Genomic DNA, 18235 nt, shown 5'->3' on the forward strand with positions numbered 1-18235 from the left:
ACCTCTCTGAGTTCTTACCAATACAGGCTAACTCACCACCTTGTATGACGGTGACAACCACATAGATACTATTTCACAGTCACTTAAGTCCTAACTCTGTTGTGGATGTACTGAGCAGCAATTTCATGTAAAGTATACCAACAACAAATCACAATGTACATCATAAGTGCACATTCATGCTTGTAAATACACACATTGGCACTCTCCTCGGCCGGGGCTTGTTCTATTGGCTGGTCTTAACTGCTTTGTAGTATTTTTAGGCTTGTTATTCTGGGGCCTGTCCTGGCAGGCCACTTGCACAGTATTTAAGCCTCCCCCCACAATGAGAGACCACTGAGAAGAGACAGTGGAAACATCCTTCCCTGACAGATCAGCAGTCGTCCACCACACAGTTTACACTCTGAAAGGGTAAGTAAAAGCCTCACTAACATAGAGATGTAGCAACAAAGCATGCCCTCCTGTATGAATACAGCCTTTAAAGAGTTACCAAGATGACAGAGCAAGACATCAGTAAAACTAATAAAGTTTGAACTTTAAAAGGTGTTTTTACTCTGATTAAAATATGTTTTATTTTTCTTGCCCCTGGCATTTAATTTACCCCAACATGAAGGTTGATGCACAGTTTGGGACTTTGTATAGCACTCCAAGAAATGTGGAGGTCAGGTTAGCTGTGGTTCATAGGCTACAGTGGAAGCACTTAATGATCTGCTGAGGGACACTTGAGCAGGGCAGATCCTAGCCAGAACAGGCCTTAAGCCCAGGTCATGGTAGAAGGACAGTCACTGTGCCAGCGTCTCTTTCTCTTTGATATAATAAGTTGCTTTTTGGCAGATTAATGCGTTCCCATATGTAGCTTATTTATATCTCACAATGAACACGTTCATCGGTCGATGGGAAGTGTCACAAGACTTCTTGTGCTGATGTCGTGACATTGACTAATGGCTCTAATCTGTGGTTTCATTTATGGTTATGAATAGACTTTATCTAATTGAAGATTTATCACTGTCTTTAATGGAATGTGCTGTAAGAATGATCTATCTGCAAACTGCAGGAATGAGGGTTATAAAGCTTTGTGAAAGGATGCTAAGGAACAATGTTTTTACATACATTTTATTTTAACCGCAAACAAACCTCTTCATACTGATGAACTTAATTATTGCCCAGATGTTCTGTATTGTTGTAGCTCTCTTTGTCTTAAATTATGGAGATCAGTAATGTTTCACTACCACCAATTTCAATTTATGGTTTCTGATACTCATTTGCAGCTATATAATATGAAAGAATATGACTCCTGATGGTATCAGCTGACCTAGTTACAGTTCTTTAAAGTCAGATAATTACCCTTACAGCCGCCTATCTGTACGGTATAGGAAGTGTGAGTCAAATCCAGTTTTAACGGAGGTACAAATTGCAAAAAAATAAAAAAATAAATGTAAGTAAATCAATTGTTCTTAAAGTAAATGCATTTTGTCTTGATTTTAGCAGGTAACGGGGATATTTTGCCAAAGGAATAAGACTATTTACATTTAAATTAAGAAAGAAAAAACTGAAGTATCTTATTTAAGGGTATAATATCAATTTTCATTTAAGGATAAAAAAAATGCTCATTCCATTTGCAGATCATCATATTTACCTACTCAAATAAAAAATATAGATATTTTTAACCCCTTTTTGGATTGTTTCTGCAATGCAAAAAAGGTCCATCAGAACAGTATGAATTTCCACATGTTCAGTTTAAGAAATCTTACAATACACAGATCTGTCTTGTACATAAAAAAAAGATTTGCTTGAGAGGTACACAATTGTAAGGATGAGCACCTCTTTTAAACTCCATCTCTTCTTTCTTTCCACAGAAAACCATGCATCCAGTGTAATGTCAGCCGAAGTTGCATTACAGAAGTTCTCCTTTCCATTTGCCTGCTCATTAAAGCTTTCCTCACAAGACAATGCGACACAGAAGGGATCATCACTGGCAAAGGACCCAGAACTTTCTAAACTTAAAGAGAATCCCAGATTAGTTGAGCAGAACCATGTTAAAGTGGTGCAGGCACCTGTGGAATATAAAGACCAAGTCCCTGAGAGCACAAAATCTCCTGATGCGGGAGATACGGTGGCTATCCAGCTCTCTGTTAGTGCAGAAGCCTCCCGGAATGCTGCGGTTGCCAGGCAGAGCATAGCAGAGAACCTGAGAGTGGACGGCGAGGATCAACGCCCAGCAGCAAAGAGGCAGCTGTCCTCAGAGAGTGCAGCAAAGTCCATCACAGCTGTGAAAAAAAGTGCACTGAGGAAGGAGCCAAATGAACAGAGACACCTGCAGCAGAAATCCCAACTGGGACAGAGGGGACAGTTAAAAGCTGCTCTGCCAGGTCAAAGAAAGCGCAGGAAGGACCTCTTTAAAAGCTCCGAGGTCTTCCATAGGCTGGACTCCAGTGTCATCAAAGCAGGAGCAGAGGTGAGGATACCCTACTGTATTATTACAGTCAGGAGCAAATACTGTACTGTCTGCTTTATATCCAGTTCTTTATCCTCACCTCTGGCTATTAGTTAAATGTTGCAAGTAGATGTAAAAAGTTAATCCAATTTATCCCACAGAACTTGTTTAGTTTTTAACTAATGTGTATTTGTGTTTTTTAGCTGAAACAAAAGTGTGTGTATGATGTTAAGACAATAGTACAAAGCATCACACAGGGAACCAGAAATGAGCTGGAGCAACTCCGTGCCATCTGGGTGTGGCTGTGCAACAACATTGGTGAGTTTGCTTCATATAAACAACCCTACCATTAAATTATTCTGTAAGGTGTCTTTCATTTCATTGAGAATTACCTGTTCTACAGGCAGCAGCCTAATTTTATATTACATTTTAAATAAATAAAGGGAATGTGTTCACAGAATATGATGTGAGCGGGTATCTTGGCCGCTCAGAAAAGCTGAGCTCCCCAGAGGAAGTGATAGCTGCCGGTCGCGGTGTTTGCTGTAGCTACTCCAATCTTTGTACAGAGATGTGCAGGTAACTTCTTGTTTAATCTCACAATTTTAGTGCACTGAAGAAATGAATACATATATAACAGTTGTTATTTTTACATAAAATCTACACTGTTTAAATTATTTTTTGGGGTGAAACTCCATGAATTTGGATGAAGGGTTTGTTCATTTCTGTGACTGTAGTCTTTTGTGATGTTTAGACGTTGATAGATACCTTAGCATAAAGGAAAGGCTCTGTGCTAAAGTATGCTCTGATGGGTCAAAATAAAGCTTAAACAATATATTGTCTTTAGAGCAAGAAACAATCCACTGCTCCTTTTTTTTCAATCTCCTTCCCCTAAATAATACTAATTATAATTATTAATGACATGTAAAAGCAGAAAAAATAGCTCACTGTATATGTTTATCTCCATAGCAACATGTCTAATGCCAGCTGGATTCAAAATTTAATTCAAATTCAATTAAAAGATACTTTATTAATCCCAAAGGAAAATTAAATGTTGCAGTGACTCATTGACACTTTTTCAATGAGTTCTTGTTGGTGCTAATAGCTGTTAGCAGGAAGGATCTTCTGTAATGGTCTGTCTTGCACCACTTCTAGAGGAGCCTCTTTCTGAAGATGCTCTGTTGCTGTTTAACAATCCTCTGAAGAAGATTATCTCTGTTGTCCATAATGTTCTTCACTTTATGAAGAATTCTTCTGTATGAAATCACAACTTGAGGTTCTGGAGGATTTTCTAGAACAGAGCTGGCCTTCTTTATTAGTTGGCTGAACTTTTTTAGTTGTTTGATCTTAGGCTGTTTCCTCAGCAGATGATGGGAGAAATGATCACACTCTACAACAGACTTATAGAGGATATGTAGCATCTTGTTGCAAATGCAGAAGGACCTAAGTTTGTGTTGCAGGTAACAATCTTGGATGACATTGGTGGTCAAATCATTGCTGTACTATGAGATGTTGTGAGGATAAAGGTCATATGTGAGGTAACTGTTGGTTACAATGGAGAATTAACATCGATCAGTGGGTATAGAAGGTAATAACTCCAGGTTAATCCCTCTGGGCCAGAGCCTTTGAATAGAATTTTTCCAGTGGAAGACCAAAGAAGCGAGGTTGTAAGGGCGTCCATACTCTTGGTAATTATTTCAGAAAATACATAACCTTTTTAAAAAAGCTTACTGATTATAAAGTTGTACTCCATATTATAGTTCTGTTGTTAGGCATGTGAAATGTGTGTTTATTTTCTTATTTTTGTTTTATAACTATAACCTGCTTCAGTTTACTCGTATGTAATGTTTGCATTTTTTTAAAGTTTTGTTTACATGATTAAAGACGATTAGAGCAACCTAAATATAATTTTCTACTGCTCTGCTGATGTCTTTGGCAACGTTAACATGAGCGGCTAACTGTCCTCAAATTTAAATGATAATGATCCATTCTGGTCAGAGGAGAAGCGCCGCAGCTAAGCTAAACATTTGGTATCAATATGGCAGATGGTATAGGTAGATTTAGGGTTGGGAATTGATAAGATTTTCACGATTCCGATTCCCTTATTGATTCTGAGAAACGATTCAATTCCTTATCGATTCTCCTATCGATTCTGTGAAACAATGAACTTGGTAAGTGCACGGTGACATTCGTCTACCTTTGCCTGGGACATTCTATTTCTGTCTGTCTCTGCAAAAACAGAAGGCAGTGAACGGGAGCCGAAAGCCTCTGGGCTACCCGTCTCATCACAGTCATCTAAATCTAATGGAGAAGGCATCCTTTTAATGAAAAGGCATTACTGTACAATTTCGGGAAATAAACTCATTTCACCCTGATTTAAATAAACAAGTGTCACCTTTCTCTCACTCCCTGAACTTTGGAGCAACTTCTTAGCATGTTTAATAACCGCAAAGAGCGGTAGGAAATTAGTTTATTTCCAGACATGTTATATGATTTACTAGGAACCATATTATGCACAGTGATATAAAACTAGCTACTTACTAACAGAGTTTCCTTCCATGCTGGTTGTAACTTTAGCTTCTATCCAGAAGCATCAAAAACACAGCATTTGTTAAAATGTATGCCATGTTGTGTGTGCAGGGGTTTCTGCATGTTGGATGTACTTCCTCCCGCAGATGTAATTGCCACTTTGCAATGATTGCAAAGCACCTTGTTGCCATCTTTCTCCTCCTTAAAATGAAGCCAATCTTTCAATCGCTTTACCCAATGCGACGCCATTTTTGTTTTTTGCTTTTCTTGACTTAGGCCTGGTCACAACATACTTGCTTACTGAATGCCGTTTGCGTAAATAACGTGACGTAAGTCGTGCTGCCCAGCGCTAGGCTTTGGTGCTGCCTGGAACAGTTAAGAGAATTGTTAAGCGAGCTGCCAAACGGTGCCATGGAATTGGAACACATGGAACCGGTTCTGAACAGGATTCGGTTTTCGATTCCTATCGCTAGGTAGAATGGTGCATGATGAAATGCTTCTGAAATGAATCTATTCAATGGCTCTGCTCTAAGGCAATGGGTATCCCATGTGCCCACTCATGTTCTGTACTGTTTGCAAGCTGGTTGCCAGGTTTGCTAAAGCTAAGCTTTGGTTAGCATTTGCAAACACTCAACTTACCTTAACTTCTGAGCCACTTTGCCTCTGTATCAGTAACCAATTGATGTTTACCCTGGTTTTGCTTTTCTTTTTTTTTTTTTGCTTAAAATTTGAGAAAAGTAATGCCAAGAAAAAAGTAATTTCTCAACTCTATTATAGAGCTCCCAGAATCTGAGTTTTGTTGTGTTGATGTTGGAATCGCAATCAGAAGTAAATATTTATAAATTTTAGACCCTACTCAATGTATAGAAAATTATTTATATGCAATATTTTTCAAGAGAAATTAAACTTTTATTCTCTAGACACTCTATGGATTTATTTGCTTGGAAAAATGATTCTCTTTAATGAAAAAATTGTAGCTAGGAAGATGTCGTTGGCCTAAATATGTTGTAATTGCCCCAATAACATGAAAATTGCCTTTTAGGATACATAAGAACTCAATTACCTAAAAAATTATGCATCTTTTGTTATTTATTTTTTTTTTACACATGGAGGTTAAAATTTTTTTTCACCTGTTCAATGCATGCTGGGTTGATGACATGGTGAGTTCTTAATGAACCACAACCTTCAGAATAAACCAGGCTTACCTTAGTTTTTAATCATTTTTAAAAATCGGATTGCATTTTAATGGTGTAAATTTAGACAATTCCAAACTGAATCCCTGCCCCAACATTTTCATGATCGATTATACATGAGATAACTGAGCTAACACTGTTAGCAAACGCTTACATGAAATGAAAATTATATCAAGACTGCATAAAAGGCTGTTCACTGTTAAACAATGAAGTCAGTCATCACATATCATTCTAACATATCTGAGATAATATTTTAATCCAAACACTAACCGTAAACAGCCTCAGCTAAAAACTGGAGCTCTTTGTAGCATACCTCCATCTTTGTTAGCAGCTGCATAAACACAAGCTTCTTCAGTCAACCCTCCCTTCTTCCTCAGTTTGGGCCTCCTAATCTTCATTACCCCTTGTAATTTCTTTATTCTCATGAAGTTGAATGCACTCTAGTTCAAACTAAAAAGTTTTACTAATACTCTTTGCTATTTTGACAGGACGGAGCTAGTGCTACAGGATCAAGTACTGTATCCCTAATTTACCCACAATGCAATTCAGCGTAAGCAACATGGCAATGTCTAGGTGACAATATTTACATTAAATTAATAAAATCTAAACATCATAGTTTTTGTATTGTAGTTTACTTACATCAATAATAAACATCTTTTAAACAAAATCCATTATACAACTAATTTTGTATTCCTTGGAAAGAGGTTAGAAATTGTTGCATATCCTGATTGCTATTGGATCTCCAACACCTGATGCTAGCCATTATTTCATCAAAACAGGAAATAAAATGTCACTAAACTATGTTACTACATTAATACTCTGTAAACCACATGGATATTGTGTCATGATAAACAAATGAAACATTTGAAAACATGTCTACTTGGTCTGTGTTTCCAGAGAAGTGGGCATAGAGTGCCAGGAAGTTACAGGCCACAGTAAGGGGATTGGCTACCGTCAAGGTCATAGCCTAAAGCATGTGAAGTCGGATCACTTGTGGAACGCTGTGCTTCTGGAGGGGGGGTGGTTCCTTCTGGATGCCTGTTGGGGAGCTGGACAAGTGGATATGCAGCACGAAAGCTTTGTCAAAAGGTGCTGAAAGAAAATGTATAAAAATCTAAATGTCATTGTTTATTTTAATAGTTTTAAAATGCCCTAGAGTAATTACCTACGTTCGCCAGTCTATACTTAGTTTATATCAATTAAACACATTAACAGCAGCGTTCAGGCTCAAGCTAAAATTTGTCTTTTTTTTTAATCAAGTTTTGATGACTTCTATTTCCTAACTGACCCGGAGGAATTCATCGATTCACACTTTCCAGACGAGGAGAAATGGCAGCTCCTGGACAAACCCATCACCATCGAGGAATTTGAACGAAGGGTCTTCAAGACATCTGCTTTCTTCAAGATGGGGCTCAGGCTGATAAGTCCTCTTCACTATTATATAGTCACAGGTCAAGATTTTTTTTTATTTCAAAAGACGGCTGTATATTCTAAATCAGTTTATACACATAATCTGCTTAGTGTTTTGTGGGTAAATATACTCTAATGTAAGTTATTCAAGAGGATAAAGGTTCAGCCTTTCTCATCATTCATGGTGTTGATATGTTTCTTATCTTCTAAAACAAAATGTTCTTTTAACTTCCTACTCAGATGATGGGGAGGCAACTGTATCCCTTGGATTCTCCAGGCCAACAACTTTCACCTATGAGATAACGCAGCATCAAGATCTTCTTCACTGTGGGTCTGTGGAGCAGAAAGAGTCAAGCAATTCCTCCTTTGGCCTTCTAACAGTCTCTAGTCGGAGGATGAAGTTGCAGCTACTGCCACCTGAAAGTGACACCTATGATGTCAAATTGTTTGCAAGGTCAGAAAACGCTACAACACCTCTGGTTTGGGTTTGCTCCTTCACTGTGAAGTGTCCAAACCCAAGAGCCACTGAGGACATTCCAGAGAACCCCTTTCTGTCTTGGGGTCTACAGCCTGCTGCAGGATCCTTGGGTGTCATTGGCAGCTCCCAGAGCAGTGAGGTTGTTGAAGTGGAAGATGGAGTTTTTGACCTGGTGTTGAAGACTTGTAGGCCTCTAATGGTGTTATGTGAACTTGTCCACCCGCAAATGGAAGCTGCTGTAGCCAAGTGCTGCTTGGCAACTCAGATTCAACCAGAGAGCCTCACCTGTCATGTCTTGTGCCCGTTTCATGGTTTCTACAGACTTTCATTGTTTGTGCGGGACTATGAGAATACAGAGGTCAAGTTCCAGAATGCTGCGAATTACCTGTTACACTGCAAAGGAAAGGTTGTTGGATTAGAAGATTTGTTTCCTCCAAATCTTGGCTCAGCATGTGGGCCAGGAACCCGAACGGCTAAGGCAGGGTTATCTAGGTTCAGCCACAATTCTGCCATGGTGAGTACACAGCAGGGCAAATGCAACATCACCTTCCACAACCAGCAGGACCTCGAACTTCATTACGTACTCAGCAAAAAGAACATATGCTCAACTTTTCCAGTTTCACGTTATGTATTCTGCACCTACACAGACCACAAGGTGACTTTGAGTCTCAGTCTACCAGAGGCAGGTGTGTATCGACTAGGACTGTATGCACGGATAACATCCAGTGAAGATTTCAGCCCAATGTGTGATTTTATAGTGAGGAACCTCTCCAATCAGGTAATGCCTCCATTCCCTTGTGTCTATTCGGCCTGGGGGAAAGGCTGTGTGCTGTTTGAACCTCGTATGGGAACGCTTGAGCCACTCTCATGGACCCTATTCAGAGTACGAGTCCCTGGAGCCCTACGGGTGAGTGTGGTGGGAGAGGACCGAACAGATCTGAAACTGAACAAAAGCAGGGTGTGGGAGGGGAAGGTTTTCAGTGGGGAAGGTCTTCAGCAACTTAAACTAGCCGCCTCCTTGGAGGACTCTAGTGAGATGTCTGTTCTGATGATATTTGATGTAAAACAGCTTCAGAAGGAGGATATTATAAGGACTTAATAGAATTAATTTGCAGTTCGAGGCACCCAGTAATATTGTCAGCTGTAGACTTTAAGGTTTAACTTATTTTTAAGGTTTAGCTTATTTTTACAAATAAAAAGACCTTAAAAAAAATGTAACATTGAAGCCCTAAGAAACTGTAACTTCTAAACTTAAAGTTTTTAATAGGCTTGTTTCATAAGAGCTATAGTGCTGGGAAAGTATGCAATTATTTAAAAAAATCTGAGATATTTGTGGAGTATACCATTTTTTTGATGCGTACACTTAGTACCGATTCTATGCAACATATTATAAATATGGGCCCTGAGCAGGACTGAGACTAATTTCCCAAGCTAGAAAAAGAGATAACCTTTCTATCACAGCTTGTCTTGTCTGTGTTCATTGGTTCATGCTGGGCCTCAACGATGATCATGACTTCCAATTTTCTGTATGAGCTGCTTCCCGCGTCATGCTTCTTGAAGAGTTCACTAAATACCTCAACCTGATCTCATCTGTTTAAAGGGTCTCACTAGCCCTATCTGTATTATAGAAATAGTACTCCAGCTTGCTGGGTAATATACTGTTGATATGGAATTTTTGTAAGTTATTGTAGAGTCAATACAATTCTCTTAAAAGTAATATTGAAAAATGTGAGTCAGTTTATTACAACATGAGTGTAACCTTTTTACAAAACATGCAAAAAGACTTCAAAGCTTGATAAATGGTGCTAAGAGATCTAGTTATGTTAATGAAGAATGATTTTGTGTGTAGTCAGTACAACATGTGATGCTAAATTGCTGTCAGAAGGTGCAAAAAATAAAATGCATTTGGAAAATTGAATATAACTGTTTTATGAAGCTTTATTTTGTGGTCTGAGTCCTTCTTTTGCATCACCCCACCCCAAACCAGCTTGCTTACTCTATATGCTTCCATAAACAGAATTAAATGTTTCATGAACCTCACACTAAAATTGAATGCACTTTTTACTTTAGAACAATTGAGCTCAGGTTTGATCAATAAACTTACAGTGTATGAGATGCAGCCCTGGTTAATTAGAAACATCAATTTGCCTTTTAATTGATAGCTTTCGATAAGATCCCAACTGACTAAACCCACAATGAGCAATAGAAAAAAAAATGTTTATGAGGTGATTATTCACACCATCCCCAATACCACATTGCCCTGGGCAGTGAGCCACATCACCTATGGGAGGAAGATCAATAGAGAAATATAAGCATCCCTCTTTGGCAACCAAATGTTCAAAGACTTGGAGTTGTAAAAGGGGGGTTTATTTAGGCATGATGACAAGAATGCATGAACGAGATATTGATCTGAAAATCCACTTAGATTGTAAAAGGGAAGAAGAGCTGGAATGGTCTCTCCCATAGCGGTATGCTAAAACATTAGATGTACTACAACAACATAAACATCACTCATCAAGGACTAAAAGTTGTGGAACCAAAAAAAATTAGATTTAAGGGACAAATGGTTTACACTAACAAGTACGTCCTCTCAGATCAGTAGAAACAAAACATTACACCAATACATGTAGATTGAAAAAAAAAAAAATATATATATATATAAAAAAAATATATAAACGGCTTCTCCATCTCTTTTATTCACTTCAACTGTGTGAAGGTGAATAAATGGAGTACACTGATCCATTGTTGTAATGCCCTGGGCTCACTCAGCAAGCTTTTGCAGAAGCTGGGGGAAGTGATGAGTGTTTACATGCTGCTGTCATATAATAGACCACAAATAGCCTCAGCTCAGTGGCTTGGTAAAAATACAACAATAGAGGGGTGGGCAGAAGAAAAAAGGGGAATGGTGCAGATATGGAGAGTGTTTTAAGTAGGCTAAAAATGTAAAGGGTGGGTAGTCTCGCGCTTAGTCGCTGGGGAGTAACTGGCGGCACGGTGGTGGCAGGAGAGGGGCAAGGAAAAGGTATTGTCATAGGTCAGACATGTGGAGGACTGTATCTGCCTGGCAACAATGCAAGGACACACATAAGAACCTTCTTCCTTTCCCTTTCAGACACACATGCAAAAGCTCACTAAGCATTAGGAAATTGAAGGACATGCTGGGCATGATCCTCCATTTGTCTCAGTAGTATTCTGGCTGCTGTTTTCCCTTCTAAATAAATGACTATATGAAAAAAAAACACACACAAACACATTTAAGCTCTTACGTACATCGCTGATCTGTTTAACCCAACTGTCCCAATCCCTGTCTGAGACAGATGGTGGAGATACAAGCTTTCAAAGCAGAGAGGACTTTCTCATCAAGGTGACAAACCGTCTGCACGATGAACTTGCCTGGAGTGCTGCTGCTCTTGGAGAGCAACAGGCAAAACAGGCAGCAAGTTGCAGGCTTTAAGTTCAATCCAACTCATGTTGCGAGAAAAAAGTGGGTTTTCGATATAAATATCTTTTATTAGTTATAAGGTGCAATAAATACATCAATTTAGAAAAGCATCAGTCACAGGAAGAAAAACAGAGTTACAGTAGTTTTGTGCAAATGCATGTGGGTTTCACTTTCTGTGAAAACCCACCAAATCCTGAAGTCAGTTTGGCACAGATTACCTTTTTCTTTGCTTCTCATCACAACAGAGAATTTTTTTTTTTTTACTTTTAGCAGCTTGTAACAAGTTGAAAAACAAATGAGCCCTTGTTTCCTTTTATAATCTAATTCCATCATCATAACATTGAACTGCTGACTTCAATCATGACTGTTCCTCAACTTACAGCATGTTCTTTTTATTATTATTTTGCTGTCAGTCTTTGCATGCTCACAAACTGAATATACTCAGCATGGTTTCAGCTACATATACTTCACTAGGGCCCACATTTCACAAGGCAGATATGGATTTTCAGATAAGTTAATCACATTTCACCTAAGCAGTCCTCTCGTTACCAGGGAGGACAGGCAGTCTTGTGATTTTATTTAAACCTTACTAAAGTTCAGCATCAATAGCTGCGTTTCCATTATAAATGTGTGCAAAACATTGTCAATATTCTACTAGTGTGGAAAAAAAAACCAGATTCACCAATGTGGTTTCTGCAATTAAATCACATGAAAATACGCTTGTTCATGTGATCAATCATTAAACACATGCCCTGCAATGATCTTTGTCTTTTTGCCAAGTAGTAACCTCTGATTGATAATTCTATAACTCGTGTGATACCAAAACCAGTATTTCCATTATAGTTTGGTGAAATGCACCAATTTCAATATGACCGTAAAGCCACCTCACCCCAACGCCAAAAACCTTTAATCAATAATGAATGAAAACGCAGCTAGTGTTGTTTTCAGGCTATCAAAGTCAGCTTAGTAAAAGAAAAAAAAAAAAAAAGAAAAAACAACAATTATCAAGCTGCCTTTTCTCAATAGGCACAAAAATACCAGAAAAATATTCATCCTTTAACAAGCAGATAAAAAACACGGGCTCATTCAAAGATTAAAGAGTTAATCCAGATTTTCGGAAAGGAAGTTTCCGGAAGTTATCAGTTTTAGTTCTCATACTTAGTTATGGCAGGAATTGAGCTGGGCCCAACTCTGAATAATAAGATGATACCAAATGTTTTGTTTTTCTTTAGAAGAGTAAAAGAGTAAAACGTTTTGACCATTTACTAAATGCATTTTAATGGCTCTATAATCATCTGAGTTTGACCACTTTCTTGGTTTTTATATTAAGCCCAATTTAAACAGGGTTCTTAACAGGATTTTTTAATATTTCCTCCATGTTGGAGGCAATGTTCATATCTCCTCTTAATATGCAAACTGCAACGCAGTTGTAGAAAACAACAAAACACCAACGATCACCCGGTTCAGCTTGACAGACCAGTTATTTGGGAATCCTATTTGACCTAGACATTCTCTCTGCCTTCAAAAAATTAAGTCTGTCTGCTAATAGGATGGAAACATGTTAGCTCAGGGTTAGTCTGAGTTAGCCTGAAGGGCACTAGGTTTGAGTTTTCATACCTCTATTCTTACATGCATTTTTTAATTATAATGTAAATGTGTTTTAAAATAAGTTTCCACAAGCATCACACTGATTAAAATTCAGTGCGTTGAACTGATTAATGTGTAATTTTGACAACATTCAGTGTAACCAACGGTTGTACTGAAATTCACTGGACAGAACCATGAGGGAAGAAGCCTAGATGACAGTCAAAGGGCATAAAAATAAAGGATAAATAATTAATCTTACTGTATATTCAAAATAGAGTGTAGAAAAACAGAACTCAGGTTGGATCAATTTATGTAATTAGAAAAAAGTAATAAAAAAGATTAAAAACTACTTTTAAAATGCAAATCATTTTAAAGCAGTCTTAGCTGCTATGTTAACAAAAAAGTACAGTTGCATTATAGTTAATTCTGGTGTAAACCCCTGCCTGTGATTGGTCTGGTCTGGTCTGTTTTAACCAGACTGGCCAGTCAGGCTGAACCCTTGGATGGTGCACATTATGACCTGGAAAAGCACCGGAATGAGCAGAATGTTCTACCTTAGCCCCGAAATGACAGATTGTTTTAAACTTCCAAATGTTTACCTCTTTAGTGAATTTAAAGTGGCCTGACAAGTTTCAGCTAATCAGGACGATCATTAATTTAAGACTGCAACATATTCTATTTTTTAATATATCCTATTATGTTAAAATACTTTGTTTTCTTAAATGGCTTAAGTAAGTTTATCATAGGGGTCCTTCTGAAAAAACCATTACCCGTCTACTGCTCTGTTTGCTGCCCCATTTTTAAAAAATTCATAATTAATTTATCTGATCAGGTAAAGAAACTAATACTGATAACTTCTCCCTTTAAAAAAAGCAATATAAAAGTCTCATACCAACCTTTCTTAAGCAGCTCCTTCATTATAAATAACCAATTGACACCAAACTTTGTTTTTGTCCCATAACTTCAGCTAAAACACACAGGATCAGAACAAAGGAGTGTTCAGATCACCAAAGAGCTGTGGAACAGTCACCTTTGAAGGCTTGTGGAGGGCTCAGCTGGAGTCCCATTCACAATAAGAACGGATCACCCAATTTCTATTGTGCTTATTTTTTTTGTTTTGTATTTTCTGGCAAGTTTTGCCAGTGTGAAGAACACCTGATTTATCCCGAGCCTGCCAACAGCCTTGCTGTGTGACTTCGCCCACTTCACCCTCCGGCTTTGTAAATAAAACAGAAAGCTTTAAAAGAACGACTCCATGGACTCCTTTCACCAACACTGTTGAAGGACAGATCCTTGCCTGACAGCTCCTCCTACTCTGTCACAGGGATGAAGCAGTGGAAGCAGCTTTAATCTCTGCTTTTCTTAGCTGTAGCCAAGGCACTGCTGGATCAGAGAAACCTGACATCTCACAACTGATCAGATTCTCTTCAGTTTATCTGTCTTTTTTTTTTTTTTGTATAAAAGAATCACATCTGCTTTTACGTTTGTTGAAGCATATGCGCAAGGAAACATTTTGTTTCCATCGCAGTTGTTCAATTCAAGTCTTATAAAAATACTATTTCCTGCTTAGAGGTTATTTAAATATCAAAGCAGATTTCTACAATAAAAGTAATTATTCCTTTTTTTTAGCAGTTTGGTGAAAGGCATTTTGTCTGTCAGAATATACAAATAATTATATTAAACACATGCAACTCACCACAGACAGCTGTGATATTGATAGTGAATAAATGGTTCTATATAATTGTGCTAGTGGAAATTGTGTTTAAGCATGTTTACATCAGCTTTGTCTCTATAAGGTCTTGCTGCTAATCGACTGGCTGATTAGGGTCTCAGGCTCTCTACCGTTTGATCTACAGTACAGCCGGGTTCAAACGTCTGGCATACATCTGCCTCACTGTCAATCACGGTAACTCTCCGCCGTATTACATAAGAGCACAACTCTGACAACTGTTGCTGAAAACACACAGCTCAGAGTGCATTGCTGAAATGTTAAAGAGAGGATTCAGCTTATACGCAAGTTATCCTTTTGTCACCAAAGGATTAAAGTTCCATATAATCATGAACCATTTCTGAAAAGCTATGTAATCGCTCTGAATTTTACCCCATCATTTGAGAGCTGAGGGGAGACTTTCTTTTTTTCCAAGCAACATTTAATTGCAACAAAGCCCTCGAGCTTCTATGTGAGCAGAGGTGGCAGAGAGGACCAGCTGTGGGAGCCTGAGAGTTCAGCAGCTCATGTGTTTCAGCACCGTCCTATAAGAGGCGGGCATAAGTGTATATATCGAAAACACACAAAGGTATTGGACTTCAATCACATAGAGGATAGTTAGAGAAGAATTTGTAATATTATATAAACTCCTCTCTGTGTGAATATAACAATAGTGAAATTTCTAACTGTAGGTATTTCACTACTGTCTACAGGAACAGTCGAAGTGTGGGTTCCACTAACTGGACTTTAAGAAGAGAAGACAGGATCAACAGCATTAGCTTGAGTGTTAGTTCAGGATATACATAAAGATTAGCTTATTTCAATATTTACACTGCAAAAATCTAAATATGAAATAATAATAATAAAACAAAGGAAAAATCTCTTGAAGTAAGTCTATTAGCTTTAGCTGAGCAGATAAATTAAATTGTCTGTAAACGGAATTAGTATTTTGGCCCCTAAAATACGTTCAATTATTAAAGAAACATAAGTATTGCTTTCTTGAAATAAGAATTTTCTTTTTTTTTTTAGAAACTTTGGAAAACAATTTGCCCATGGAATAAGAAAAATTAGAAAAAATAAAATAAAATCCATTATCTTATTTCAAGTGAACAACATCAAAATTATTTAAGAGCAAAAATAATTACAGTATCCCATTGCCAGATCCTCATATTTACCTCCTAAAATTTAGGGCAACAACACTGGTTCTAAGACATGTTTTCTTATTTTGGTTTAGATTTTGTACTTAAATGATATAACCCAGAGAGACGTGTTGATCCACCTGCAGCCGCAGCAACGCTGCGTTTTTTGTGTAGAAACAGAACTCTGTCTGCTGGTGGGGTGGTAGCGCAGGCATTCACCTGCAAGCACCCAGGGTGTCTGATTCAATTCTACAGGCTGAAAGCTGTGGATTTCATGTTTTCATAGAAAAGTATGTGTACATAAGGAGATAGACATTTCTAAAAACAAAGTTTCTGCAACCGTTGTGCTCATTAAAACCCAGTGCATCAGCCTCATTTATGTGTCATTTTGACAACTGTCAGCGTAAGCAGCTGTTGCACTGAAATATGCTGGAAAGAACCATGAGGGAGGAAGCCCAGATGACATTCGAATGGTCAGTCAGTCTAAGCTCAGTGTAATGGTGAGAAATTTGCAGCATAGCAGCTTGCTATGCTCAAATAGACTATTCAGAACCCCGATGGAGAGGTTTTATTTTAAGTGCACAAAGTCTTATTCCAATGGCAAATTATTTTACTCCCCAACTTAAATCAGGTTTAAATCCAAGAAAATTTTAGTCATTTTTAGTTCCTTTTTTGCAGTGCAACATTTGCATATGTAAGCAAATCTAAAAAAAAAAAAATTTCATACCAGGATTAATTAGTAAATAAAGGCCTCACTACATTAATATGCAGCGTCACAAATACTACCACGTATTTACCAGAGAAATCACTGATAATTAAACACATTTAACTGAAAGTTGTAGAACTTCAGAGATGTGTATAACAATAAACTGAATCGCAGAGCAAACAACAGCAAAGCAACTCCTTTAGCAGTGAGATTAGGTCTGTTTGTCACCCAAGACAATTGTTCAAGGAACATTGTGAAAAACATTTTGGTTTAATTATTTTCTTTGAAACAAGCGATTAAAGTGGTTAAATGTAGAGTTGAAATGTTATCCTTGTGTCAAACAGGTTTTGAACTTACAGCTTCAGGGACTTAATTTAGGGTGACCGGGTTTGGGTTTCTGAAAAGAAGGACATTTTTTATTTGGACGGGGGGGGTGGGGGTGGGACTGCTGGTCCGCTGACTAGACCGGACCTCAGCAGACAGCCATGAGCCGCCCGTCCTCAGCCCGAGGAGGGGGACTGGGGACCGGTAAGGCAGGCGGGGGGAAGCAAGGGGACGCAGGTGTCCGGACTATCATTATCGGGTCAGGTTCAGTCGCTCCTTCCCTTGCTGGCTCCCGGTTTTGACTACGTGCTACACTGTAGTCGACCAACATCCCGGACGATTCTGAAATTCCCCCCGGACATTTTCTTAGTTCTGAAAAGTAGGCCATGTCCGGGAAAAAGAGGACGTCTGGTCATCCTAAATTAATTCAGACTTTGTTAGCATTAGAATCACCTGCAGGGTTTTTCAAAGAAACGGGAACCGGAGAAACGGCACCATTGAGCCAAGGGGCTTTCTAATGTTTACCGCTTCATGGCCAGGCACTCCCTCGGCTCCAGTGTGGCGTCCAAACAAGCCAACAGGTGGACCACAGATTGGGTGACAACAGAAGAGGAGCAATTCTTGAGAAACCTCACCAGGGAGCCTACCAGGATCACACAGCTATTCAAGCCAGCCCAGAAATAGAAGCATTAATTCGCCGACTGTGACAAACAGAAATGCTCAAGCAGGGAGAGAGTGTTATTGGAAATCCCCTTGACTGTGACGGGGCCACAGCTTGCTGACTTGGTGCTGCATTCATATACAGCTTAAAGTTGTGCTTTGTTTTTGGATCTATCTGCTCTGCCTATTTTGATTCAAATGCCTTTTTTATCTGTAGTTTTGTGAAACGACAAATAGGGTAGACAGTCGGTGTTTGATATTAATGACTGGGAATGACTCAAAAACACACCTCAGCCTAATCTTCCTGCATTTGAAAAGTGACAATGGAATGAGGTTGATAGACGGCACCTTCAGAGGACATGTGGTGTGATTACTCATTGAACGCTCTCGTCCCTAATACTAGAAGCAATCAGATCACAGATCAAACATGTCTGGCTGTCCCTGGAGCTCCAGTTCCAGCTGATGGTTGAACTGCTCGATCTCCTTGTTGGCCTCAGAAATGTATTCTTTAATAAACTCTTCCATGTCTGGAGAAACAGGAATGTAAGGAATAAATGAACACAGAACAGGATAAACATTTACAGTGTTAGTAATAGTTTGTTGTTTTTCATGAGGGTAAACTGTGGCCTTC

At 38.5% G+C, this 18235-nt stretch overlaps 2 protein-coding genes across 4 annotated transcripts in view; one reads left to right on the forward strand and one right to left on the reverse strand.

Moving 5' to 3' along the window:
• Positions 1-260: 260 nt before the first annotated feature.
• ky (kyphoscoliosis peptidase) lies at positions 261-9203 on the forward strand. Its single transcript, XM_038304659.1, has 7 exons — positions 261-408; positions 1854-2452; positions 2635-2749; positions 2890-3007; positions 7048-7239; positions 7411-7601; positions 7801-9203. The coding sequence occupies exons 2-7, from the start codon at positions 1874-1876 to the stop codon at positions 9135-9137; spliced, it is 2532 nt and encodes an 843-aa protein (XP_038160587.1). The 5' UTR covers positions 261-408; positions 1854-1873; the 3' UTR covers positions 9138-9203.
• Positions 9204-11527: 2324 nt separating this feature from the next.
• Positions 11528-18235, reverse strand: part of cunh20orf194 (chromosome unknown C20orf194 homolog) — a 52037-nt gene continuing 45329 nt past the window's right edge. For all 3 annotated transcript variants that reach the window (XM_038304651.1, XM_038304650.1, XM_038304649.1), the window contains exon 37: positions 11528-18131. In XM_038304651.1, the coding sequence (XP_038160579.1) occupies positions 18019-18131 (113 nt within the window). In that variant the 3' untranslated portion in view covers positions 11528-18018. The remainder of the gene's footprint in view (positions 18132-18235) is intronic.

Source organism: Cyprinodon tularosa, unplaced genomic scaffold (genome assembly GCF_016077235.1).
Source record: "Cyprinodon tularosa strain WSP-4 unplaced genomic scaffold, ASM1607723v1 ctg54, whole genome shotgun sequence".
NCBI lineage: Eukaryota > Metazoa > Chordata > Actinopteri > Cyprinodontiformes > Cyprinodontidae > Cyprinodon > Cyprinodon tularosa.

Bases quoted from the DNA above. Each gene is read 5' to 3' on its own strand.
- ky (XM_038304659.1), top strand. From the start codon at position 1,874: ATGTCAGCCGAAGTTGCATTACAGAAGTTCTCCTTTCCATTTGCCTGC. The intron at 3,008-7,047 runs GTAACTTCTTGT...CTGTGTTTCCAG, and splicing joins CTTTGTACAGAGATGTGCAG to AGAAGTGGGCATAGAGTGCC. The intron at 7,602-7,800 runs GTCAAGATTTTT...CTTCCTACTCAG, and splicing joins TCACTATTATATAGTCACAG to ATGATGGGGAGGCAACTGTA.